The 26440-nt window shown below is 52.9% G+C and overlaps 1 protein-coding gene across 2 annotated transcripts in view; it reads left to right on the top strand.

Moving 5' to 3' along the window:
* Positions 1-23000, top strand: part of ASB2 (ankyrin repeat and SOCS box containing 2) — a 47813-nt gene extending 24813 nt beyond the window's left edge. For both annotated transcript variants that reach the window (XM_065906728.1, XM_065906729.1), the window contains 7 exons: positions 882-1048; positions 1899-2054; positions 4311-4556; positions 8308-8479; positions 15365-15929; positions 17143-17296; positions 22320-23000. In XM_065906728.1, coding sequence (XP_065762800.1) covers positions 882-1048; positions 1899-2054; positions 4311-4556; positions 8308-8479; positions 15365-15929; positions 17143-17296; positions 22320-22456 — 1597 coding nt within the window. In that variant the 3' untranslated portion in view covers positions 22457-23000. The remainder of the gene's footprint in view (positions 1-881; positions 1049-1898; positions 2055-4310; positions 4557-8307; positions 8480-15364; positions 15930-17142; positions 17297-22319) is intronic.
* Positions 23001-26440: the final 3440 nt, after the last annotated feature.

The raw sequence follows: 26440 nt of genomic DNA, 5'->3' as shown, positions 1-26440 counted from the left end.
GGGTTGCAAACAGTCAGACACGACTGAGCGACTTTCACTTTCACTTTCATGCCTCCAAATGCTCAGAGGAAATCACTGCAAAGTTGTTTTGAATGAGATGCAAATAAAATTCCCAAAGAAACAAGCAAAAATCTAACAAGGAAGAAACTGTTTTTTGGGAAATAGAAGAGATGAAGGAGTGAAAGAATTAGGGGTTTGTTTTGTTGGGTTGGTTTTTCTTTAGTTTGCTTGGTGAGATTTTAGTTCCCCGAACAAGGACTGAACCTGTGTCCCTTGCAGTGGAAGGGCAGAGCACTAACCACTGGACCCTAGAGAATTCCCTGCTACGGTTCTTAAATTCTGGATTCTTCCTCCTCCCTCCCTCCCTTCCTTCTATATTCTTTCTTGCTCTTCCTTTCAAGCAGCAAATATTTATTAAGCATCTGTTATGGACCAGCCGCTGAACTGGGCCCTGGGAATCAAATCATGAGGGATAAAAGAAAGACACAGGCCCTATGGTCTTGAAGCTCACAGTCCAGTGAAGGAGACAGAGAGATGGTGGGCGAATGATCAAAGATATGTAAAGGCCAGTGATGAGTCGACGGCTTATGACCGGAGGCAGGGAGAGGCTGACACGGGAGGGCAGGCCAAGGAAGCCGTGATGGGGCTGAGAGCTGGAGGGGCCAAGGTCAGGCCTGAGGTCAGGGCAGGCTTCCCAGGGCTCGCCCGTGGGGGTTAGGAAGGATTATTCTCCTCATCGAGAGGACACGGCTGCAGGGGCTGAGCACGGATCCAAAGCAGCGGGGACAAGCAGGCCTGTGTGATCCCACGGCCAACCCCGCTCCCGGCCCTGCCTCCGTCCACCCCGGTCCTGAGGAATGACCTGCCCCTTGCTCTGACAGGCCCGTGGACCCCGTGCTAAAGGCCATCAAGGAAGGCGATGAAGAGGCCTTGACGGCTATGATCAAGGCGGGCAAGAACCTCTCAGAACCCAACAAGGAGGGCTGGCTGCCGCTGCACGAGGCGGCCTACTACGGCCAGCTGAACTGCCTGAAGGTCCTGCACCGAGGTGAGGCGGCGGGTCGGGCTGCGGCCACAGGTGGGACTGGGCCCCATGGGTGGTGGCACTTTCCCTCTGGAGCTTTGGCCCACAACAGCCGTGGTGACCGGGGGCAAGGCCAAGGTACCACCCCGCCTTGCAGAGTTAAAGTCAGCACGTTGGAAGGGAAGACGTGACGCGTGCCCTGCCTCCCCAGCTGCGCCCTTCCCACCCCAGCCCGCCGCCTCTCCAGCCCTCCAGCCGAGGAGACTCTAATTCCTAGAAGAGGACTGAGGGATGGCTGACTTCTCAGAGCGCCACTGCCAGCTTGTCCCAGAATGTTCCAGGGGTTGATCTGGTGTGGAAAATACCGCAGCTGTGCCTGGGCCCTGCCAAGGCTGTCTCCAACAGCTGTGAGATCGTGGGCAACTCATGCCTCCTCTCTGGAGCCTTGACTTTCCCCCAGGCTAGATGTGGGTGGGGAACACCTGCAGGCAGGAACTACCTATGCCTTTGGGGGTCCAGAAAGGGACCCCAAGCAGCCCACCACACAGCAGGGCAGAAAGAGCAGCAGTGGCTGGTGGAAGTGTGAGGGAAGCCTGGGTTCATTCGGAGAAGGAAGGGATTCAATCAGGGAAGGCTTCCCAGCAGAGCTGGAATCTGACATCTGAGCTGGATTAATATGACTGGGAAGCTGAAACAGCCCTGTTGAAAGTGGCTGAATACAGGACCAAGAGGGAGAAGGCAGTCTGGATGGTAAATTCAGGCAGAGGCCACACGTGTCTGTCCTCAGAATGGGAGGAAATCAGGACCAACTCTGTGTTGGAGGGAGAGATGGGTATCTTCCTCCTTCACAAATGTCCTGACCTGTCCTCCACAGCGTACCCGGCAGTCATCGACCAGCGCACCCTGCAGGAGGAAACAGCCCTTTACCTGGCGACCTGCAGGGGACACGTGGACTGCCTCCAGTTCCTGCTCCAGGCTGGTGCCGAGCCCGACATCTCCAACAAGTCCCGAGAGACACCACTCTACAAAGGTGAGCCCAGGGGCGTGGGCGTCCCCCAGGAAAGGTCCAGAGACTGAGTGGGCTATCAAGAGGATTTGCTTGCAAATTGTACAACCCTCCCCACTGGGGTCTACTGGGATGGTACAGCCTCGTTCAGGTGTATAACTTACATAACTGAACCATTCATTCGTGCATGTATTCAGGCAATATTTCCCAAGTTCTCCCATGGGCCTGGCATACTGAGGACTCAGAGATGCAAAGATATGGTCCATGCCCGTGTGATCGTCCAGTCTGGTAGACGCTGATTCACAGACGATATACACTGATTCTCAGTCAGCTACTGGCAATGAAGAGCTTGACACGAAGGAGCATGGGGGAGGGACTGGGATGTGGGGAGGGCACCCCCACAGGAGGGGGTCCCAGAGCTGAGCTTGAACAGGGATTCACCGGCTGGACGATCAAGGGGAACAGCATAGGCAAAAGCGAAGAGGTATGAGAGGGGATTTGTTGCTCCTGGATTTTTGAGAAAATGAAAACCTCCAATTTACTCCACATGTCATCCAAGGACAGTCACTGGCTGCCCTAGCAGTGCCCAGAGTCAAAATCCGAATAATCATAACAGCTGGCAATTATCAAGTGTTTACTATACACCAGGCTCTGTTCTTTTTTCTAACCCTCACATCCATCCACAGATGAAGCAAACACTGCTAGCTTCCCCAGTTTACAGATGAGGCCTTAAGGCACAGAGAGCAGACAGGAGGCACCCAGGATCACACAGCCAAGAAGGGCAGACCTGGGATCTAACTCTCAGGGCTGGATGCCAGCATCACGCTCTGAACTACTCCACTCTTGAGTGTCTAGTTCATGCCTACACATGTAAACAATCAGCTTCGGGTCTTGCAAAAAGGACAGGAGCTCTACACTTTGAAAAACTACAGAAATTCCCAATTTCCCGTGTGGCTGGTCTCCCGCTCCTGGAATATCCCATCGGCAGCAGGAACCGGGTCCACTGCAGACCTGCGGTGGAAGTGTCTCCCTTAGAACTCATGTCCCCCTGGGCACCAGAGCCATCACGCAGAACCCCAGCTGACCCAGAGAGAGCTCCTAGGATGCTGAGTGACTCACAGCTGAAGCCTGAGCTCTGATCCTGCATGAGCTCCACCCTAGAGCCTTCGTACCTTGCCCCACTCCACTCTCCCACAGCATCCTCTCAGAAAGGTTTCATCACCTGTGCTTTACAGGTGAAGAGCCCGTGGCTTAGAGAAGCCGTGAGCTTTGCTGAGGGTCCTGTTTGAAACGCTACACAGGCAGCCCCTCTTCCTTCTTGTGTATGCATGTTCAGTCTCTCAATCGTGTCTGATTCTTTGCGACCCAATGGACTGTCACCCACCAGGTCCATGGGATTTTCCAGGCAAGAATACTGGAATGGGCTGCCACTTGCTACTTCAGGGAATCTTCCCAAAACAGGGATCAAACCTGTGTCTCCTGCATCTGCGGGCAGATTCTTTATCACTGAGCCACCTGGGAAGCCCCCCTTCCTTCTCCCCTCCTCCCTAACTGAGGAAGCTTCCAGGGGTGGTTAATTTGGACAAGTTCTCGGTCTCCCTTGGAACAGCTCTGCCAGCACTGAGGCTACACTTAGAGTCCAGAGCCAGATAAGACTTAAAAGGGAGGTTTGAGCGGTTGAGAAAGACTTGATGAGCTGCACTCAGAAGACAAATTTTAACTGAGTAGCCTTTGAGGAAGTGTTTTGAGCAGATATATGACACTGCCCTCCTCTTCTTCTGGCCTCGCAGAGGACTGAAGCAGGTAACACTGGAAAGGGAGATGAGTTAGGAGCATTCTGGAACCTTCCAGGGGACAGAGACTCCAGACCCGATTACCTGGATTTGAATCCCAGTTCTGTCACTTACTGTGTGACCCTGGGCAAGTGACTTAACTCCTCTGTGCCTCACTGTCCTCCTCTGTGAAAAGGGATAACACAACATCCTTTAAGGGTATTTGGGAGAACTAAATTAATCACATGAAATGCTTAGAATAGAGTGCATGTGCATAAATGGTGCTATACACACATCGGGATATTATTGCTGATTACTATTACTTGAGTTGCATATCCTAGGTTTAGTGAAGGGATGGAACTTACTGCAGACTCAGGAGATATTTGTTGCATGAATTTACTTCTGGCTGATGAATGAATGGTTGGATGGACAAATGAATGAATGAAGGCGCAGCTGATCAGGTCCTGCCAGGGGCCCCGCTGACCATCTTTTTTCTCGCTGGGCACAGCCTGTGAGCGCAAGAACGTGGAGGCAGTGAGGATTCTGGTGCAGTACAAGGCGGACACCAACCACCGCTGTAACCGAGGCTGGACGGCTCTGCATGAGTCTGTTGCTCGCAATGACCTGGAGGTCATGGAGATCCTGGTGAGCGGAGGCGCCAAGGTGGAAGCCAAGAATGCCTATGGCATCACCCCCTTGTTTGTGGCCGCCCAGAGTGGGCAGCTGGAGGCACTGAGATTCCTGGCCAAACACCGTGAGTACTAAGGGTCCCTGGGTTGTGGAGTTCCCAAGAGGACCTCAGATTAAGTCTAAGAGAAAGCAAGTTTAGGTGTCATCTATGGACATACTCTGATTGAGTGACAGCATCTTCTGGGAGTGTTGTGTTAAGAAGGATTCTGAAGTTGTGTCTAGGCTTAGCTGGAAACAAGTTGAGATCCACCAGCAGAGCCTGCAGTTAGGCACACACTTGGAGGGGCGTGGTACACGTGCCCCGTGTTAGCCTTCTCTCACCTGGTCCAACATCCTCATTTATAAAATGAGGAATCTGAGGCCCAGAAAGAGGAAGTGACTTATCTATCTATAGTCACGCAGCAAATTACTTATAGACTAGCCAGAATCTTAGCCTCCCAACATGCTAGCAACTTCTCTTTCTATCACATCACCCTTCAGGGCCAGAAGGAACTTCAGACAACATTTAGGTCACCTCCTCACTCTATATGGAGAAGGAAACGACAACCCACTCCAGTATTCTTGCTTGAAAATCCCATGGACACAGGAACCTGGCAGGCTACAGTCCATGGGGTTGCAAAAGAGTCAGACACAACTTCAGGACTAAAGAACAACAACCATAGGTGATGAAACCAAAGACCAGGATGGGAAAGTGATTCGTCCAAGGTCACACAACAAATTAGTGGCAGAACTGGCATTTAGACCCTGGTCTTCGGACTCTTTGCCTCTTAAAAATCTTTGTTCACTTAATGGGATAAAATAAAACAATATTACCTGAATTATTACATCCCAGTATCAGAAGACTCCGAGACAACGACAGATGTTCTTTTGGTTAAAAAGATCATAATATTCTGATTTTCCCCAAGAACTCTTTTGATTTCTCTTCTCACTCCCATGGGAAGTGACCTTTCTGCTAGAGACAGACACCAGAAGCAAGCCAGACCTGGGGGTTGAGCTGGAATAATCTTTCAAGGACCTGCTGTGTGACAGGCACTGCGCTAGGCATGAACACAGAACAGGCCCGTGGGATTTTCTCTGTAGCCTAGGAGGTAGGGAGTGGAGGAGACTGAGGCTCAGAGAGATTAAATGATTGGACACAATCGAAGTCTGGATTCTGACTGCCATCATCTGACCCCAAACTCCATGCTCTTTGCACTCCACCACCCCGCTCCAGGGCTCGAGAATTTCCATCCTGGGACTTGGCCTGAATAAGCATCCATTTACTCAGCACGTGCCCAAGCTGTTGGGAAAACAGACCCAGGGCACATCGTTGCCGCTGGGGACAAATCTGGACTGACCAGCCAGAGGCCAAAGAGCACAGGCAGGGTCCTGGGGAGCCAGGCAAGGAGGCTGGACAAAGGGCCAAGGGCTCAGCGGGTGAGAGGAACAGGCTAGCACTGAACATCTGCCCAGCTCTCCTGCTGACGCCCTGAGTCAGAGTCTGTTCCCACTGCGGGCTGAGTCCATTTGCAAATCCAAATATTTTTCTTGAGTGAGCGGGTGGCTTTGCTGGTGGGAGTCCAGGCTTTCAGGGAGCAAGTCTTCCAGAGCTCAGGGGTGTTGGAGCCACCCGCCAACTCTCCCTCGGGTGGAGGCAGGAGCAGTGTCTGCATCCCAGCCCCTTAGTCCTGGGGAGCTTGTATTTGCTGAGCACCCTCTCTGTGCCAGCTTCCAGGTAGGGAGGTTGTCTTAGTCCACTCAGGTGGCTATCACAGAATACCACAGACTGGATGGCTTAGAGGCAACAGAGGCTTATTTCTCACAGTTTTGGAGGCTGGGAAGTCCAGGATCAAAGTGCCGTTGGACTCAGCGTCCCATGAGAGCCTGTTTCTACCTCCTAGACATCCGTCTTCTTGTTGTGTCCTCACATGGTGGAAGGGGCAAGGGAGCACTCTGGTCTCTTCTATTAGGACACTAATCCCATTGACGAGGGCTCCACCCGCATAACCTAATCACCCCAGAGGCTCTACCTCCCAACACCATCACACTGAGGATTAGGTTACATATGAATCTGGGGGGGGGGGGGGACATACATGCTTTTGTCTATAGCAGATATTTAATTCTATTATCTTACATAGATAACCTCACAGTAACCCTGGTTGCTAGGTACTATTTTTCTCAGTCAACAGATGAGAAAACTGAGGTTCCTAAATGCTGTTTGAGGCCATGGAGCTTGTAAAGCATGAAGCAGAAACTTCAGCTGCTATCTGTCATGAAAACCTGTGATGTTTCCACTAGACCAGAAACCAGTCATCAAATAATAAAATTACCAGAGAGCTTGTGATAAGCTGACTGCCCAGAGGGGATCTGTGGTTTAACAGATACTACTGATTTCAGTCCTTGCCGATATTTCACTGCTATCTCAGTTCCATCTCCTATCAGAATAGGGGCTGGGGAACAGACTGCACTTCTCTCTGCAGAGAAACCCCTGCCTTCTCTCTCCATCACCACCAGGAGATGGAGCAGATGTAGGAGACTGGGCTGAAGGGAGAGCATCACCAGACGGATGCCTCCTCCTGGCAGCACGGTGTAGTGTTTCTTTCAGAGGAGACAAGAAGCCATGCCTGTTAATAAATCCCTCTCTTAATCCTTGAAATGGAAGGCATGCTGCATGTGTGCTCAGTCACTTCACTCATCTCCAGTTCTTTGGGAATGCATGGACTGTAGCCCACCAGGTTCCTCTGTCCATGGGAGTCTCCAGGCAAGAATACTGGGGTGGGTTTCCATGCCCTCCTCCAGGGGATCTTCCCTACCCAGGGAATGAACCCAGATCTCCCACATTGCAGGCAGATTCTTTACCATCTGAGCCACCAGGCAGAGAAGAGCAAATAAATCCTAATTAATAAAGTTGTTGGGGGTTTTCTTTATGAGGAGGCTCTGTGTCCTCTTAGAATTGTGAGGGCCTTCCTCAGGGCAGGATCTGGATCATTGTAGGTGGAACGAGTGTTCGGAGCATTGTCTCTGCCATCAGAACATCTGCCAGGGCTTCTGCCATCAGACCATCTAGGTTCACGTTTTGGCTCTTCCTTTATGAGCTGCGGGATCTGTGGCCAGTTGCAGAGGTTCTCTGTACTTCAATGCAAGAGACATAAGAGATGCAGGTTTGATCACTGGGTCAGGAAGATCCCCTGGAAGAGGGTATGGCAAGCCACTCCAGTATTCTTGCTTGGAGAATCCCATGGGCAGAGGAGCCAGGCAGGCTACATACAGTCCATAGGGTCAGAAAGAGTTGGACATGACTGAAGCACCTTAGCACACACATACACATGCGTGCTTCAGTGTTCTTGTCTGTAACACGGAGACAAAGTTGTTACTGATGGCAGGGGGTTAGGATATGTTGTGGACTCAAAGAGACAGCACATGTACAGCTCCATGTTGTGTCTTAGCAGCTCAGTCGTGTCTGCCTCTTTGTGACACTATGGACCATTGCCTGCCAGGCTCCATTATCCATGGAATTCCCCAGGCAAGAATACTGGAGTGGGTTGCCATTCCCTTCTTCAGGGGATCTTCCCCACCCGGGTCTCCTGAACTGCAGGCAAATTGTTTACCAAATAAGCGAGGGCCCAGCATAGAGTAAATGGTCTGTAAACCCCAGCATCACTATGGCAGTTCAGGCTGGCGGCCCGGGGCTTCAGTGCAGCAGAAAGGAGCTGGGGGTCCTCCGGGTGATCCAATGTGTCAGGGTGGTTACGGCAGCAGCGCCCAGCCCGAGGTGGGCGTTACATCAAGGACAGTGACCAGCCTGATCACTCACCGATCCTCCTCTCCTTCTCCAGGCGCTGACATCAACACACAGGCCAGTGACAGCGCGTCCGCCCTCTACGAGGCCTGCAAGAACGGGCACGAGGAGGTGGTGGAGTTCCTGCTGTCACAGGGAGCGGACGCCAATAAGACCAACAAGGACGGCATGCTCCCTCTGCACATCGCCTCCAAGAAGGGTAACTACAGGTCAGCCCAGGCCCCGCCCCCAGCCCCGCAGCTCCTCCCCTTTCCCCACCCATTCCTCCTAATGCCCCGCCTACTGGGGGGGTAGCGAGGTCCCGGAGAGTTCAGGGCCCAGCGCACGATTTAGGTGGAAAAGTGGAACACCACCAGCAGTTAGCAAGCTAGAGTGAATGCTTACAACGGCAACAACAATAGCAAACTCTTATGTGGTGCTTACCAGCACTTTACATTGTAAACATATTTAATCCTTTTAACAACTCTACTTTTCGTAATTCCGTTAACAGATCTATTGAGGTAGATATGATTACCTTCTTTTTTTTTTCCAAAATGAAGAAGCTGAGACACAGAGAGGTTGAGTGACTTGCCCAAGATCACTCAGCTTGTAAATGACAGGCGCTCACTTGTTCCTAATCTTACGTCTACCAGATTCCACACAGGAAGCCAGATAGGAATCCAGACCAGGGGATATTTCTGTTGGGGACGCAAAAATAATCTCTCAGGCAGTAAGCGAGGATGCGGGGAACATCTACGATAATACAAATAGTACCATTGATATAGCTAGTTTTTGTTGAGCGCTTACTATGTGTTAGGTACTTTGAAAGAGATGAAAGAAGCTAAAGCTCTCGGGGAGCAGTCTGGTGGGAGAGAAGATGCACTCAGGCACACACACACAGAGACACGCTCATGAAAATGAAAAAGCACGCAGGGCGGAGCTGCGTGGTGGTCCTCAAGACTAGAGTGGGCCAGAAGCAGAGGTGTGCTAGACCTGGCCTGTGCAACTTCTGTGAGCTGATTGATCACCTTGGTAGTCTGAAATCGGCCTTGGTGAGAGTATTTACTTCGTGGAAACTGGTGACTGTTAGAAATCAGAGCCCCCTCCTTCCCCTGAAGAGCAAGCTGTTAAACTTCCGCTTCACTAGTTGGAGGGTCAGGAGAGGCTTGCCCAGGGGCTGGAACCCCAGCTAACCGTGAAGGATGCGTAGGCCCAGTAATTTCCACTCGACCCGTGTTCCATAAACTGAGCATTCACAGACTTTCCTCCTGCTTTTAGGTGTCTATGCCTTCACTTCTTAGTATGGCCCCTTAAAGACATTTTTATTTCAAATGAATTTATTTTCAAAAGGAAACATTTATCACATGATTAAATTGTTCATATTACCAATTTACAATTAATAATAAGAAAAAAAAACCCTTCTCACCTATAATCCCATCTCCTGTACCCCAGATGACACACTTCAGGAAATGCAGCCCTGTCCCCAACAGGGAGAAGATTGTGCATGCTGGGGGGTGTGGGTGGTCTCCGCTCAGGGACATGGGGGTGAGAATGACACTCTGGGGAATGGAACGGAGGAGACACGGGAGACAGAGCTGACCCTCAGAGCTCCAGGCCCTGCTCTGCAGATACTCACACAAATGGCCAGCCAAGGATGCCTCCCCGCCCCATCCATGCACATGGGAGACCTGCCTTCTCTGGGACGCATAGCAGGCTATGAGGCAGACAGATGTGGGTTTGAATTCCTACTGAGGCCTTGGGGAAGTTGCTTAACCTTTCTGAGCCTCAATTCCCTCCTCTGTAAAATATGAAGTAGTCATACTGCCTGGGGGCGGGGCTGTTGTGGGGACTAGAGAAATGGATACATGTGTGTATAAAGCGGCCAGCAGAGTGCAGCATACAGTAGGTGTTCGCTGGGTCTGTGTTCTCTCTCATGTAGAAAGGGTAAATTCCATCATTTTTCTGTGAAGCCAGTGGAAGGACAAAAGCAACTCAAGTCAGGCAGAGGTGACGGGCAAGAGAGCATCTCGCTCTTCAGTTCCAGAAAGATCCAGCAGCAGTCAACAAACATGGTTTATCTTAGTCTGACTCTAGAAAGATCCAGAGGGAGAGAGAGAGAAGTCCACTGGCTCTCCAAACCTGCCTATACGGCATGGTCACTCTGGGCTATTTTTTAAATGACGCCTCCCAGACACACAAAACCAGAATCTCCAGGAGAGAAGGAGCCCATGCCTTTATCTCTGAAGAGCTCCCAGCCAACCAGATACAGTTCAGTTAGACCTTTAGGGGGACCACTGATATAATCCAAGCCTGATTTTGCAGAGGAGGGACCGGAGGTCAGAGATGGGAAGTGGCGTGCCAGAGTGTGGCAGAGCTGGGACTGTCACTTGGCATCCCTCAGTCACACCCGATGCCTTCAGGTGGGCCCAGGTGCCAGCAGTCTGGCCCCAGCTGGTGGAAAGTTTGAAGGAGCCCTGGGCGTGCCTAAGGCTGGCCAGGGAGCAAGGCTGGGCCTCTCTGGAACCACCTATGTGAATGATGTATTCTCCCCAAAAGTCTCCTGCTTTAGGCTCGTGTTGACGCCCAAAGCCATTTCTCTGGTTGTTCACCCTCTGTTCTCCAACCCCAGGTTCCTCTGGACCCCAAGAGCGAGAGGGACCAGGCCGCAGTTTGAGGGCTGCCCTACAAAGGGGGAAAACCAGGTTCCCAACAGCTTCTGTCTCCTGTCAGGGCCCCCGGCCAGGCAAGGCCCCAGCGCTGCACTCGCCCCCGGGCATGTGGCATCTGGCCTTCCCCATGCCGTCCTTCCTTGGCTGCCCGGGGATCTGCTGTGACATTCTCTAGGCTTTCCACACTCAGCCACCCGACAGTTCACCCTGCCGGTCCAGGGCACGGAAAGTGGCTGCAGCAGCTGGGGTCCATGTTCGCCAGATGGTGAATTCAGCGCGTTTACTGCAGGGCGTGACATTTAGGTGTGGCTGAGAAAGAAGCCCCCAAGCCCCCAAAGTCTTAGGCACCTCCAAGATAAACTTTTTTCTTAGATTTCATTTCCAGTTTAGCAAAGGCAACTTTTGAGATTAAAACTCAGCATCAAGTGAAAGAAAGTGAAGTCGCTCAGCCGTGTCCTGATTCTTTGGGACCCTGTGGGCTGAAGCCCGCCAGGCTCCTCCGTCCATGGGATTTTCCAGGCAAGAATACTGGACTGGTTTGCCATTTCCTTCTCTAAGGGATCTTCCCGACCCAGGAATCAAACCCAGGTCTCCCATACTGCAGGCAGAGTCTTTACTATCTGAGCCACCAGGGAAGCTAGCACCAAAGATCGATTTATTAAGAAACTGTTGGTATTAGACAAGAGCAGATGGCCCAAGTTTCCTTTAAACTGAATTTAGAATAGCACTGCAACCACTGGTTCTCAACTTTGGCTACACATTGGATCCCCGGAAAACTCTTAAACCCCTGAGGCTTGGGCCCCAGCCTCAGAGATCTCGTAAGAAATCTGGGTTGGGGCTGGGGCTGCAGATGATTTTATGAGGCATCCCAGGAGAGAACCAGTATCTTAGACTCAATTTTGTGGCTGACATATAACACTGACTTGCCTTTGGACCTTACTTCTGGCCATTTTTAAATATACTTTCCCTTTTACTTCTAACTAATATTACCTTTGCAAGCCCCTTAAAACTCTTTCTGGGAAAACTGCTTCCCTGCTCATTTTTAAATATACTTTTTAAATATACTTTCCCTTTTACTTCTAATTAATATTACCTTTGCAAGCCCCTTAAAACTCTTTCTGGGAAAACTGCTTCCCTGCTCTAGCTCCCGGGAAAAAAGCTGCAGACTTCCCCCTAGAGTGACCCTCATGGGCAGAAGTTCCACTGTGCCCTTGGGGACGCCCTCAGGCATATTCTCCCCTGTGGAGTCTTTTCTGGCTGCATACAGCCTCAGAGGAGAGATAATCCCCCCAACACACACACACGCGCACACACACACACACACACACATATGCACAGCTGGGTTGACACACCGCTGCCCAGTGCTACTGGGAGCAGAGCCATTTGTGGGCAGCTGGTTCCCTTGTGAAAGTCAAGTCCATGGTCAAATTTACACTGAATACTGGCAAAGGTCACACCACCGTGACCTGGTGACCCAGGAGGCTGAGCTGGTGGGTGCAGCCTCCGTGCTGGGAAAAGAAGAGGCAGATGGGACGCTGGGCCTCCCAGACACCAAAACTTGTACCAGACAACGGGCACCTTTGCTTTCTACTTAAGTTGCATTTTGAGCTCCTATGGTCCCAGGACCTGCCTGTGGGAGAAGTGGGAAGGTCCCAGCCTTCATCCTTCTGCCTTCTTCCCACCAGCTGGGCTGGGGAGAGGAACAGTGACGTGCAGTGGGGCAACCACCACCTTCATTCTGCCTGGGCTTTGCCATCCACCTCCAGGCCAACCTCACTCTTTCCTCCCCCCACCCCCACATTCGGGTCTCAGTTTCACCCTCTGTAAAATGGGAAGCTGATCTCCAGACCCCACACAGCATGACACGCTGACTCTCAGCTTGGCCACGTCCTCCAGAAGTGTACAACAATTAGATGATTTCACTGCTATTAAGATGATGCTTCTGGGACCTAGGCTGCCTCCAGTCACGTTCCCACATTTCTGCCACTTTCCCTTGATTTGACACAGGGCCACTGGAGACCAGCTGTGACCTGCCAGATATGAGCCCATCTGGCCAGCAGCCCCGGGCAGTCCCCCTTGCTGTTTTTCCCGTGGTTGGGCACGTTACGGCTGTTACAGAGCATTTGTCAGCGATGGCTGCGGTCCAGGGTGAGGCCCTGGCCCCGCCTTTGACCAGCACCTCTACAGAGCGAGGTCAGGACTCCTAAGCCTGCACAAAGAGAAATTAGGAGGCAATTAGCCCCCCTGGGTGTGTGAATTTCCTTTTGAGGTTTGAGAGGCAGATTTTAAGCAAACACTGCGTCACTAACCATTAATAATACTTTCCACCGAGATCCTAACGGGAGATCCCTGGCATCAGATTTCCAGGAAGCCAGAAGCCCGGGGAGCCCAAGTGCCAAGAGGCAGAGAGGCTTGGAAACAGGCTTGGTGCACCTGCTTGCCCTGCCATGGTCACCCCCTCGAAGCCCACCCGAGGTCACCAGTCAGCAGGAGTTGGGGGAATTAGGGTCTGGAATCATGTCAGCGGCAAGAGCTTGGCAGGTGGCAGGGCTTTAGGGGAAGAGAGCAAACACAAGAGGTCAGGAGTCCTGGGGTCAAGCCCCAGAATGGTTTTATGGCCTTTGATCAGTCGCTTCATCTCTCTGAGCCCCCTCTGTTACAAAGAAGGCCGACAGACACAGTTGGGCAGCCCCACTGGGATGCAGTGAAGGTAAAATGGGTCAGGCAAGTTAATGCATTGTAAGGAATTCAAAGCCCTGTGACATAGCAGCTGTCACCTGACCACTAGCTACACAAGAAGGAGGGGAGTGGCTAAGAGTGTGGCTCTCACTCTAGGAGAAGGGTCCCCAGCCTCCGGGATCTACTGCCTGATGATCTGAGATGGAGCTGATGCAATAACAATAGAAATAAAGTGCACAATAAATAGAATACGCTTGAATCATTCTGAAACCAACCCCTCCTTCCCCAGTTCATGGAAAAACTGTCTTCCATGAAGCTAGTCCCTGGTACCAAAAAAGTTGGAGACAGCTGCGCTAGGGGTAATCAGACTACCTGGGTTCAAATCCTGCCTCCATCACCTACTACTGGCTGTGTGTCCCAGGGCAAGTCACTTACCCTCTCTGGGCTTCTGTTTCCTCGTCTGTAAGTGAGATTAATACTAGTGCACACCTCATAGGGCTGTTGGGAGGATAATTATGAGAGATTACTGTAGGTTGACTGCTGCCAACAGTCAACAGAATCTCTCCTGATGCAACAGGAGAGACCACAGTCAGGACACGCAGGAATCTCCAGCCTCAGCCACAGCTGATCACCCTTTCCAGGCCATAGGCAGGGCAGCCTGCCTGGGAGAGGCTAGAATCAGCCTTCGGGGGAAGAGGCACTGAGAGTCACCAGACAGGGGAGGCGACCTCATGTCACGGGGGGCTGACCGGGGCCGGGGGCAGGAGTGCTTGGGACAGACACGTGTGTCCCCTCCTGTTCCCCCAGAACCTGGTGGCTCCCCCAAGTTCTCACGGCAGCAAAACAGATACAGCATAGCTCGGCCCTGGAGTCAGAGGCGGGGACAAGTCCTGGTTTGTGTCTCCCCTCCCCACATATGGCCTGGGCAAGACCCCTAACATCACTGAGCATTGATTTTTCTCATCTGAAAAAAACTGGGAATGACGAGACATACTTGATCGGCTGTTGTGGAGATTAAACCAAATAATGCTTGTAAAGCCTTTGGACGGTGTCCGGGCACATAGTGAACCCTTGGATAGGGCTGTCCTCGCCCCCCAAGCCCCCACAGACCTAGGCAGGGCAGGGACTAGCACCACTTCATCATGTTTTCCCACTCTAGGTCGGGGGGCCTTCCAGTCAATTCCTCTAGAAAACTGAAATGGGAGTGGGCAATCCCCCTTAGCCTTAAAGAAGTCAGCAAGAGATTCTTGAAACTGCAGTCCGGTCTGGCTGAGGTTTTTAAAGGGCTCAGACTTTGGAGGCTTGTGGCTCAGTTGGTAAAGAATCCGCCTGCAGTGTGGGAGACCTGTGTTCGAGCCCTGGGTTGGGAAGATCCCCTGGAGAAGGGAAAGGCTACTCACTCCAGTTATTCTGGCCTGGAGAATTCCATGGACTTTAATGGGGTAGCAAAAGAGTCGGACACGACTGAGCGACTTTCACTTCGCACTAACTTTAGGGGTTCTGGGTTTGAAGCCCAGCTCCACTCGTTACCGGCTCTGAGATTTTGAGAACGTGGTGGAAGCTCTCTGAGCCTCAGTTTCCCTGTCTGTAAAGCGGACCCCTCTCCCTCAAGTGGTAATTGTTGAGACTGGCCGTCTCCACGGCGCCCCCTGCTGGTGGGCCCTGCCGCTCCCACGCAGTGGTTGCGAGCGGCCGAGCCTGGGCCCCTCGGCGCCCCCTGCCGGCGGATCCGGTGCCGTGACCCGCGCGTGCCCGCCTCGCCCGCAGGATCGTGCAGATGCTGCTGCCCGTGACCAGCCGCACGCGCGTGCGCCGCAGCGGCATCAGCCCGCTGCACCTGGCGGCCGAGCGCAACAACGACGAGGTGCTCGAGGCCCTGCTTGGGGCGCGCTTCGACGTGAACGCGCCGCTGGCGCCCGAGCGCGCGCGCCTGTACGAGGACCGGCGCAGCTCGGCGCTCTACTTTGCGGTGGTCAACAACAACGTGTACGCCACCGAGCTGCTGCTGCTGGCCGGCGCCGACCCCAACCGCGACGTCATCAGCCCCCTGCTCGTGGCCATCCGACACGGCTGCCTGCGCACCATGCAGCTGCTGCTGGACCACGGCGCCAACATCGACGCCTACATCGCCACGCACCCCACCGCCTTCCCCGCCACCATCATGTTCGCCATGAAGTGCTTGTCGCTGCTCAAGTTCCTCATGGACCTCGGCTGCAACGGCGAGCCCTGCTTCTCGTGCCTGTACGGCAACGGCCCGCACCCGCCCGCCCCGCCGCCCTCCAACAGGTTCAATGATGCGCCCGCCTCGGACAAGGCGCCCAGCGCGGTCCAGGTAAGGGGGCGCGCCGCGGGGACTGCGGCCAGGGCCAGCGGGCTCCCGAGGCTGGGGGGACTGGTGGCTCGCCAGCTCTGGAGGCAGGGCGGACCCTCCGCAGGGTGGACTGCACTTGGGAGGCAGCTGGAGACTCCCAAGGTGGTGAACAGGATTGGAGGCAGTGTGGACTAACGGTTAGTGCACTTTGGAGGCCGTGTGAGCTGGCGTTTAGCACCCTTTGGAGGCCGTAGAAACTCGGTGGTTAACATGCTTTAGAGGCAGCAGGACTTAGCGGTTCGCAGGAGCACTTAGGTCCACTGTATTGGGGAGAGAACAGTTGGGCAGGCGATTGGTGGGGAACTCTGCAAAACTGAGGGGTTCACCACCCCCAGCAAACCTACACTTGGAATATGATGGTGATGGACCAAGATCCGGGTAGAGGTGAGAGCAGGCCTACTAGAAGAGCTGGTGAGCTGCAGAAAGTCAGTGACCCCAGAAGCAAGACCTGCCTATGGTGATGACTTAATAAATCAAAGTCCGATGAACAGGAAGTTAGAGGTGCTTCCCTACTGGTCCAATGACTAAGAATCCACCTTACACTGCAAGGGACACTGGTTCCATCACTGGTCCCAGAAGATCCACATACCACCGAGCAACTAAGCCTGCAACTACAGAAGCCTGCGTGCCTAGACCCTGTGCAATAGGAGAAGCCAACACAGGGAGAAGCCTGCAGACCGCAATGAAGAGTAGCCCCCGCCTGCTGCAACTAGAGAAATCCTGCGTGCAGCGACAAAAACCCACCATAGGCACAAAAAAAAAAAAAAAATCTTTAAAAAGGAAGTTAGAAACACTCTTCTCTTAGAGATATTAACAATGGCTAATGGCATCTCTTATGGGCCATCTTCTATATGCAAAGAAGTTTATGTTTATACTACCTTAATTCTCATAAAAACCCCTTCAAGTGAGTGTCATATACCCATTTTCTAGACAAGGAGGTTGAGGCTTAGAGGGGCCCAAGCTGCCCACCTCCCATCTTTGGCAGCAGAGGCCTGTGTTGATGAGAGAGAGGTGTGGATCTGGAGAACTGGATTCTGCCCTGGGCACGCATGGTGTCTGTGCTCAGACGTGTCCCCTGCCCTCGCTGGCTGTAGGTTCCCACCTGTAGGATGAGCTTGCTGAGGTAGTGCTCTTGGTCCTGGGCGTCCCAGCGCTGGCGTGTGTTCTTTTTCAGTTCTGCGAGTTCCTGTCGGCCCCGGAAGTGAGCCGCTGGGCCGGGCCCATCATCGACGTCCTCCTGGACTACGTGGGCAACGTGCAGCTCTGCTCACGGCTGAAGGAGCATATTGACAGCTTCGAGGACTGGGCTGTCATCAAGGAGAAGGCAGGTACGGGCTGTCACTGCTGCTGCTGCTGGCAGATCCCCCTGCCTGACTCAGGCCCGGGACTCGGGGGCCTGTGACTGCTCCTGACATTTGATGAGCACCTTCTCATGCCAGGCCGTGAGCTGAGTGTCACATCCAGTGTCTCCGTGACTCCATTTGGTACATGAGGAGACCTACCTTCACAGAGCCTGTCACTTGGGCAAAATGTCTCATCATTAGTTACTGGCAGAGTGGGGATTCAAATCGAGGTTTGATCCACTTAACCTTTCCAGGGTGTTTTAAACAAAAACCCCAGCTCCCGGGGGGCGTAAGCTGTCCAGGTTTGTGGGCCACTGGGAAGCCGTGTGATGGGTGGAGGAGGGAGTGATGGGCTCAGGCACCTCAAACTGTAAAATGCACACGAAGCACCTGAGCATCTTATTTAAAATGCAGAGTCTAGCCTGGCAGGTCTGGGGCGGGGCCTAAACGTGTACATTTCAACATGCTCCCAGGGCACCCCCAGAGCAGCACTGGTCTAGGAGGCAGGCCCCCAGAGCTCTGGAACCAGGGGCTTGCTGGGTGATCGTGGGCAGGACTCCCCTCTGGACCTTAGGGCCCCTGTCCAAACAGAGCAAGCTGGACGTGCTCAATGTCCGGCTTCTCCAGCTCTGCCAGCCTGGGATATTTGCAGGTGGGATGTGCCCGGCGCAGTGAGGTGGGCTTTGGCCATGTTCCAACAGCTGTGTGCAGTGTAGATGAGGTGGCCTCGCTGAGTCAGGCTGGAAATCCCTCTAAGGAGTTGTGGAGCTTGCCTGGGCAGGTGAGGCATCAGAGCAGTTGAAGTTGGTGTTGCAGCTGATACTGAGGACATGCCTGTCCCCAGTAGGAGACCCAACTGCCCCAGGGTTTCCTCTGGGTCTGAAGGGCACAGTCCTGTCTCCGGCTGTTTGTCGGATCACGGAGCACAGAGGCTGACTCTCAGAAAGTTATTTTTATCTCACCGCAGCTGCTGTTGCCCCAGGTGAGAATGCTGCCTCATTACCTGTCCAGGTGTCCCACAGACCAGTGCCCTGTCTTGCCGAGTTCCTCCTTGATCCTGGGGCCCCTTTAAGTCTAAACTTTCTGGTAGGATTTTCCATTTGCACAAATGCCTGGGAGCACTGGAATTGAGGCCCTTGATAAAGTTACTGGGCAGGCGATGGAGGGGTGGGTGGAGAGAGAGACCCAGGCAGCGGGGGCGACACAGGGAGGAGGGTGGTATTGACTTGCTTACTGGCTGGGAGCTCCAGTTTCTCAATGAAACATTCATTAAATTCATAAATGGTTGCTGTCACTGGGACTGGCCACTAGAGGCCACTAGAGAGTAAAGCAGTTCTTGCTTAGAATCCCAACTCTCACTTTCTCCTGGACCTGCCCTGCCTGGGAAGGGTAATTTACAACTAAACTGTCCCCGGAGGAAAAAATTGCAGAACCCTTTATTGTGCTATGAACATTTATTAATAGGAAGAACAAAGAGTTCTTAACCGATACCTCTTTTGATTACTTTAAAGCCCGCCCTCCATCTGTGAAACACTTTCCCAGGTGCTTCTTAATTTAATGCTATTGTTGGTATCAGAGACTCCAAAGAAGGGAAAACCACTAGACCATTCAGATATGACCTAAATCAAATCCCTTACGATTATACAGTGGAAGTGATAAAGATTCAAGGGATTAGATCTGATAGAGTGCCTGAAGAACTATGGACAGAGGTTCATGACATTGTACAGGAGGCAGTGATCAAGACCATCCCCAAGAAAAAGAAATGCAAAAAGGCAAAATGGTTGTCTGGGGAGGCCTTACAAATAGCTGTGAAAAGAAGAGACACTAAAGGCAAAGGAGAAAAGGAAAGATATACCCCATCTGAATGCAGAGTTCCAAAGAATAGCAAGGAGAGATAAGAAAGCCTTCCTCAGTGATCAGTGCAAAGAAATAGAAGAAACCAATAGAATGGGAAAGACCAGAGATCTCTTCAAGAAAATTAGAGATACCAAGGGAACATTTCATGCAAAGATGGGCACAATAAAGGACGAAATAGTATGGACCCAACAGAGGCAGAGGATATTAAAAAGAGGTGGCAAGAATACACAAACAAACAACACAAAAAAGACCTTCATGACCCAGATAATCATGATGGTGTGATCACTCACCTAGAGCCAGACATCCTGGAATGTGAAGTCAAGTGGGCCTTACGAAGCATCACTATGAACAAAGCTAGTGGAGGTGATGGAATTCCAGTTGAACTATTTCAAATCCTGAAAGATGATGCTGTGAAAGTGCTGCACTCAGTATGCCAGCAAAATTTGGAAAACTCAGCAGTTGCCACAGGACTGGAAAAGGTCAGTTTTCATTCCATCCCAAAGAAAGGCAATGCCAAAGAATGCTCAAACTACCACACAATTGCACTCATCTCACGCGCTAGCAAAGTAATGCTCAAAATTCTCCAAGCCAGGCTTCAGCAATACATGAACCATGAACTTCCAGATGTTCAAGCTGAATTTAGAAAAGGCAGGGGAACCACAGATGAAACTGTCAACATCCGCTGGAACATCAAAAAAGCAAGAGAATTCCAGAAAAACATCTATTTCTGCTTTATTGACTACGCCAAAGCCTCTGACCGTGTGGATCACAATAAACTGTGGAAAATTCTGAAAGAGATGGGAATACCAGACCACCTGACCTGCCTCCTGAGAAACCTGTATGCAGGTCAGGAAGCAACAGTTAGAACTGGACATGGCACAACAGACTGGTTCCAAATAGGAAAAGGAGTACGTCAAGGCTGTATATTGCACCCTGCTTATTTAACTTATATGCAGAGTACATCATGAGAATCGCTGGGCTGGAAGAAGCACAAGCTGGAATCAAGATTGCCAGAGAAATATCAATAACCCCAGTTATGCAGATGACACCACCTTTATGGCAGAAAACGAAGAAGAACTAAAGGGCCTCTTGATGAAAGTGAAAGAGGAGAGTGAAAAAGTTGTCTTAAAACTCAGCATCAGAAAACTGAGATCATGTCATCCGGTCCCATCACTTCATGGCAGATAGATAGGGAAACAATGGAAACAGTGAGAGACTTTATTTTTTGGGCTCCAAAATCCCTGCAGATGGTGGCTGCAGCCATGAAATTAAAAGACACTTGCTCCTTGGAAGAAAAGTTATGACCAACCTTTCAAAAGCTAGACAGCATATTAAAAAGCAGAGACATTACTTCGACAACAAAGGTCCATCTAGTCAAAACTGTGATTTTTCCAGTAGTCATGTATGGATGTGAGAGTTGAACTATACAGAAAGCTGAGCGCCAAAGAATTGATGCTTTTGAACTATGGTGTTGGAGAAGACTCTTGAGAGTCCCTTGGACTGCAAGAAGATCAAACCAGTCCATCCTAAAGGAAATCAGTCCTGAATATTCATTGGAAGGACTGATGCTGAAGCTGAAACGCCAACACTTTGGCCACCTGATGCGAAGAACTGACTCTTTGGAAAATAACCTGATGCTGGGAAAGATTGAAGGCGGGAGGAGAAGGGGATGACAGAGGATGAGATGGTTGGATGGTATCACTGACTCAATGAACATGAGTTTGAGCAAGCCCTAGGACAGGAGGCCTGGCGTGCTGTAGTCCATGGGGTCACAAAGAGACGGACACAGCTGAGTGACTGAACTGACTGACTGACTTTCATTTAATGCTGTGGTGTTGATATCAGAGACTCCAAAGCCAGCCAGGATGCCAGCCTTGGAGGCCCCGTGTCCTCTGCCCACCAGCAGCCTTTTGCCTTCCCACAAGCTCAACCTTTGCTCTGCTGAGAAAGGGGCTCTGCTTCCCAGGGCAGACTCTGTCCTGAGATCAGTGGAAGTGGCAGAAATGCCCTGATGGGGCAGCTAGAGAGGCAGTGCTGGGCCGCCCTGGCCTCTCCACCCTCCCCCACGTTCCCTCTGCATTTCCATCTCCCCTGGGCGGTCTCTTTGGCTTGGCACTGTCGCTTCCCCTGCTTGGACTGCCCTCCCTCACCTGGAAAATTCCTACCCACCCATTAGATGCTTCTCAGATGCACCATCTGGTGTGGAAGGCTTTCCCCAAAGCTCCTGAGTGGGTACCCCTGCGTCTCTGTCCGAAGCACAGGGCCAAGCACAGTGAAGGGGTCAGCGTGTGTGTGTTGAATGAATGAATGGATGGCATTCTTTAATTCAGCAAATGCCTACCCTGTTCCCAGAGCTGAAATTAATTACCCCATTACTAGATGCATCAGGACCAGTTCTTACCCCCCTCTCTCCGCCCCCCACCCCTTAGCTGAGAAATCTCCACTGAATGCAGTATCCCTGGGGGCCTCCTGGAAGAGGCAGCCCGGTAGGATTCTGGGACCTGCTCAGTCCCTGCCCGTGATCCTGACTTCTCTGCACCTCCGAGAACCCAGAGCTGAATTGGATGCATGGGGTCACTTAGGAGGTCGTATTTGCTGAGGCTGTGTGGAAGGGCGGGGTCTGGGCTGACCCATAGAGGAGGGAGCCCAGGACAAGCTCTAATGCCAGGCGTGATTCTTGCTAAGCCCTCACCTGTGAAATGGGTTTGGTACCTGCCCTCCTTGGGCTTCCCTGGTGGCTCAGTGGTAAAGAATCCATCTGACAACACAGGAGACGTGAGCTCAATCCCTGGGTCAGGACGATCCCCTGGAGAAGGAAATGGCATCCCACTCCAGTGTTATTCTTGCCTGGGAAATCCCTTGGACAGAGGAGCCTGGTGGGGCACCATCCGTGGGGGTCACAAAAGAGTTGTTTAGTCAGCAACTAAACAACAACAGCAAACCTGCCGTCCTCCTTTCTTGGGCTGTGCAGATGGGTGAAGGATGACACCTTTTCAGTTGGCAGGGACCGTGAGCATGGGGGAGTCAGGGCATCTCCTCTCTTAGCCAGCCACATGGGTCAAGTGCTTCCCACAAGCCAGGGGCCAGAGATGCAAACCCTCTGCCGGGTGCAGGCGACCAGTCAGCATCTCTCTTTCTGTCCTTTGTCCAGAACCTCCAAGACCCCTGGCTCATCTTTGCCGGCTGCGAGTTCGAAAGGCCATCGGGAAGTACCGCATCAAACTCCTGGACACGTTGCCGCTTCCAGGCAGGCTGATCAGATACCTGAAATACGAGAACACCCAGTAACCAGAGCACGCGGGGGAGGAGCGGCTCCTCAGACGTTTCACTGAGTCTCAGGACAGCGGTGTCCCCAAATCCAGGGGACCCGGGGACAGACGTGGCTGGGAGCCGCCGGGCTCTCAGCGGTCTCTGAACCAGAGCTTTGCCCAGAGCAGAGGACAGATGTGTCGAGCAGAAGAACCATGTTGGCTTTCACTTGGATGAGGAGAGCCCAGACCGGCTCTGCCATTGGGAATGGCAGAAAGCTCCATTCCTGGGGCCGGGAGGCGGGGCCAGGGCAGAACTTGGGGTGGTTGGTGGAAGGCAAGGGGGCCGGCAGTGAAGCCCTGGTCCTGCCTCCAGGCTATGGCTGGAGAGCTTTCCGGGGTGATTCTGTCTTTGCTGGACAGCCTCGCTGCAGAGCTGCCCCGTGCCCCTCCTCCGTGCTCTGTGACACTCTCCACTTGATCTGAGCCCTCTCTCCAAAGCTGTGTGGCCCAGGGGAGCAGGGTGGGGAGGCCCCCTCGGGCCCAGAGGGCTTCCTTAGGTACAATAAATGTTGCACCGACGACGCCCTGCCGGGTGGAGGCTCTTTCACCAGCCCCCTCGGGGGCCTTGAGGTCCTCAGCCCTGCCCCTGGTGGCAGTGAGGGTGGGACGGGGGCTGGGACACGGCACACGGAGCCCTGATCGCGTCACTTTGGCTTGGACTTCTGAAAGGCCCCAGAGCATGTGTCCTTCATTCACCAGAAGAGACCCACGGCCCGAGGAGAGGGAGCAGCTTGCTGCTGTGATCGGAGCAGGCAACGTTGGTTTCTCTCTCCTGGTTCCGTTGCCATAGAAACCAGAGCATCATCACAAACAGGGTCTCAACAAGTCTCCTGACACCTGGCCTTGTCTTAACGTGCCCTGGCACTCTCTTCATGCCTTAAGCCACCCATTTGGCTACAAAGCCTGAGATACGAAGGGAAAGCTGTCTAAATACTGGCTCCTGTGAGCAGGTTTCAGAGGGAGGCCATCATCAGCCCTCTCGAAGGCCCCACACTTGAGAGGCAGGAAGCCAGCTGTGTGCCCTCCACCGCATCCTCCCACCCTCCCATGACTTGGGGGGAGCCGGGCAGGAGCCGCCAGCCCGTTTTGGGTGCTGCAGGTGAGACCGCTGATGATCGGCACTTAGGGCACTTTTTCCAGGTCTGAGTCTCTCTGATTGACACCACCCTGTTTTTCCATGGAAGTCAGTCAGTCTGGAGAAGGAAATGGCAATCCACTCCAGTATTCTTGCCTGGAGAATCCCAAGGACAGAGGAGCCTGGTGGGCTGCAGTCCATGGGGTCGCAAAGAACCAGTTATGACTGAGTGAGCACGCGCAGTAGCTCGTAGGTACTGTCTTCCCCCGCGTGATTAAAGCCACTCAGATGGCACCAGAGCAGGTGACCTTGCTGAAGAGCCTGCTCGGGCCTCCTCTAGGAGAGGCTTAATGGCGATCAAAGGTTATCTAGCCTTTATCTAGCCTTTGCTAGATAAGCAGCGGGGCGGGTGGCGAGAGCGCTGGTCCCAGGCCTGGCTCCAGGTGGGCTTGCACCTCTGGGGCCTTGGGTTCCCAGCCTTGTAACCCTTGGTGGCCTTTCTGGCTCTTAGATCTTGGCTTTCTATGGAACCAGTAAGTCCCAGTGTCTTCCTGAAGAGGCCGAGTCTGCCAAGTAGCACCTTCCAGCCACGGGTTTGGGGGACCCAGCTGCTTCTTGCCACCTCCTTCCTGGTTCAGGTGGGAAAACAGGTCCAGAGAGGGGAAGGGACTTGCCTGGTACACACAGCAAATCCCCGGGGTCCAGCCCAGCAGTGCTCACTAGAGTCTCGTGCTGTCTTGCTGCAGAGATCCTGAAGAAATCCTGAAGGAAGCCTGCATCCTCCCAGACTGGGGATGTTCAGCCTTGGGGTCGGGGAAGTGGCCGAGGAGGACTCAGCGCACAGTCAGGAAAACCCTGACTGCAAAATGCCTTTGCTGACCGGGAGCCAGAGGGCACGCAGGCAGTCTAGGATGGGATGGAACAGAAAGATGCTTGGGTGCATTTGGGATGGGGCTGGGTATCAGGCAAACCCTTAAAACTCCAGCACTTCTCAGGTCGCCTTATATCTTAGGGGGTCCTAACAGACAGGGGCCATGGGGCATTGGGCAGGATGGGGACACTGGTCAGAGGGAGGTCTCCCCCTGGAGGTGAGGTTTGAGGAAGTGGCAGGAGGTGGGAGGGAGGGCTCAGCCCCTGCATTCAGCATTGTGCGCGCATGCACACACGCATGCACACACGCATGCACACACATGCACACTCAGTCATGTCCAGCTCTTTATGATCCAGTGGACTATATAGTCTGTCAGGTTCCTCTGTCCATGGAGTTCTCCAGGCAAAAATACTGGAGCGGTTTGCCATTTCCTTCTCCAGGGGACCTTCCCGACCCAGGGATGGAACCCACAGTCTCTTGTATCTCCTGCGTTGACTAGTGGGTTTTTACCAGCTGAGCCACCAGGAAAGCCTGCATTCAGCATTGGCACCATCTATTTGCAGGATGCGCGGCCCAGCCTGGGAGGCCCTGGAGTCACCCTGGGTTCTTAGAATACTGGTATACGTCCACACCAGTCAGTCACAGCCGCTGGTCAGGGTCCTTCCCCTCCAGTGCCCCGCCCAGGCATGGCCTTCGCAGATTCCCTGCCCCCTGCCCCCCCAACAACCTCCGCATAACCCAGCAGCTAAAGGGTTAACACCCCACTGCTTCTGGGGTCGATCCTGATTGGCCGGTGCTCAGACTGTGCCAAGGTTTCCCTTTTTTGACCATCTCTGCTGTCAAGAGGACTGTACAGCCTGCACTCCCATGCTTATCCAGCTCCTGGGAGGATTTCAGCCTCAGAGATGTCCAGACAGCCTCACTAAACAAAGTCCTGAAAGTGGCTCTGTGTCGTGGGCGGGAGCACGTGTGACCCGGTGCTGGAGATCCGAGCCTGTGTGTAGGAGGTGAGTTCCTGGGTTTCACGTTGAACCAACACCATTCACGTTTTGGTTAGGGGAGCAGCTACTTCTGCAGCTGCAGCTGTCTTTTTATATCTTGGTTTTAATACTGAGAATTTCCAAGGTGTCTTTTCCCAGCTTGCTTCCACGTGGGGTTATTATGGTGTCGGGTGCTTCTGCTGAGTGGCACCTTGGTAAAGGTTTCTGCTTCCAGACAAGGCTCCCAAAGTGTGCCTGAAGCACCACCAGGTAGCCCCCTGGGAAAGGTTGAACCCCAGAGGGGCTGTGGGGCCTGAGCACCACGTGCTGGAGCAGCTCCCCAAGGAAATATGCCTCCCCGAGTGGGGCTGCTTCTCTGAGGGAGTCGGCTGATTGGATGGCCCCAGGACCCATTCCTGTGGGCCGCCCAGTCTATAAACATTGAAATGGTGGCGTGGAGGGACTTGGAGACATAGTCAGATCACTAGCTGACTTTGGGTGGGTGCAGCTTCTCATCCTTTGTGTCACATCAGGCTGCCTGGTGCTCTCACCATCCCCACAGCTACCCACGTAGCAGGTCTATTTTCCTTTTTTTTTTTTTAATTTTCAATCACATTGTTTGGATGAAGAAATTCTGGCACAGAGAGGTCAAGTAACTTGCCCAAGGTCACACAGCTACTAGGGGGCAGGGCCAGGATTAGAGCTTTTAAGACCCTACTGTACTGTGTGGAGGGGCTGAACTTTATCACAGTGGGTCCTGCAGGGACCTTTGTAATGATGTGCAAGTCGGGAAAGTGGGGGCATGCCTCCTCCAGGGCTCCTCTCTGTTCTTTAAGAGTGGAGCAGCCTGAGGTGAGGGTCCCGGCTGAGGACTCCTTACTCCATGAACCAGACGATCATGCAAAACAACCCTGCTTGTGCCACGTGGCCTCTCGGCTCTGACGTCCTCTGAGACCATCAGACATAAAACACCAGAAACCCACCCGCTTTCCCAGTGAGCAAGCTGCCCCATCCCTGGAGATGCCTCGCTTCAGG

The sequence above is a fragment of the Muntiacus reevesi genome, chromosome 15, assembly GCF_963930625.1.
Source record: "Muntiacus reevesi chromosome 15, mMunRee1.1, whole genome shotgun sequence".
In the NCBI taxonomy this organism is placed as follows: Eukaryota; Metazoa; Chordata; class Mammalia; order Artiodactyla; family Cervidae; genus Muntiacus; species Muntiacus reevesi.
The sequence above is the reverse complement of the archived record's forward strand: the minus strand, read 5'-3'. Positions and strand labels throughout refer to the sequence as shown.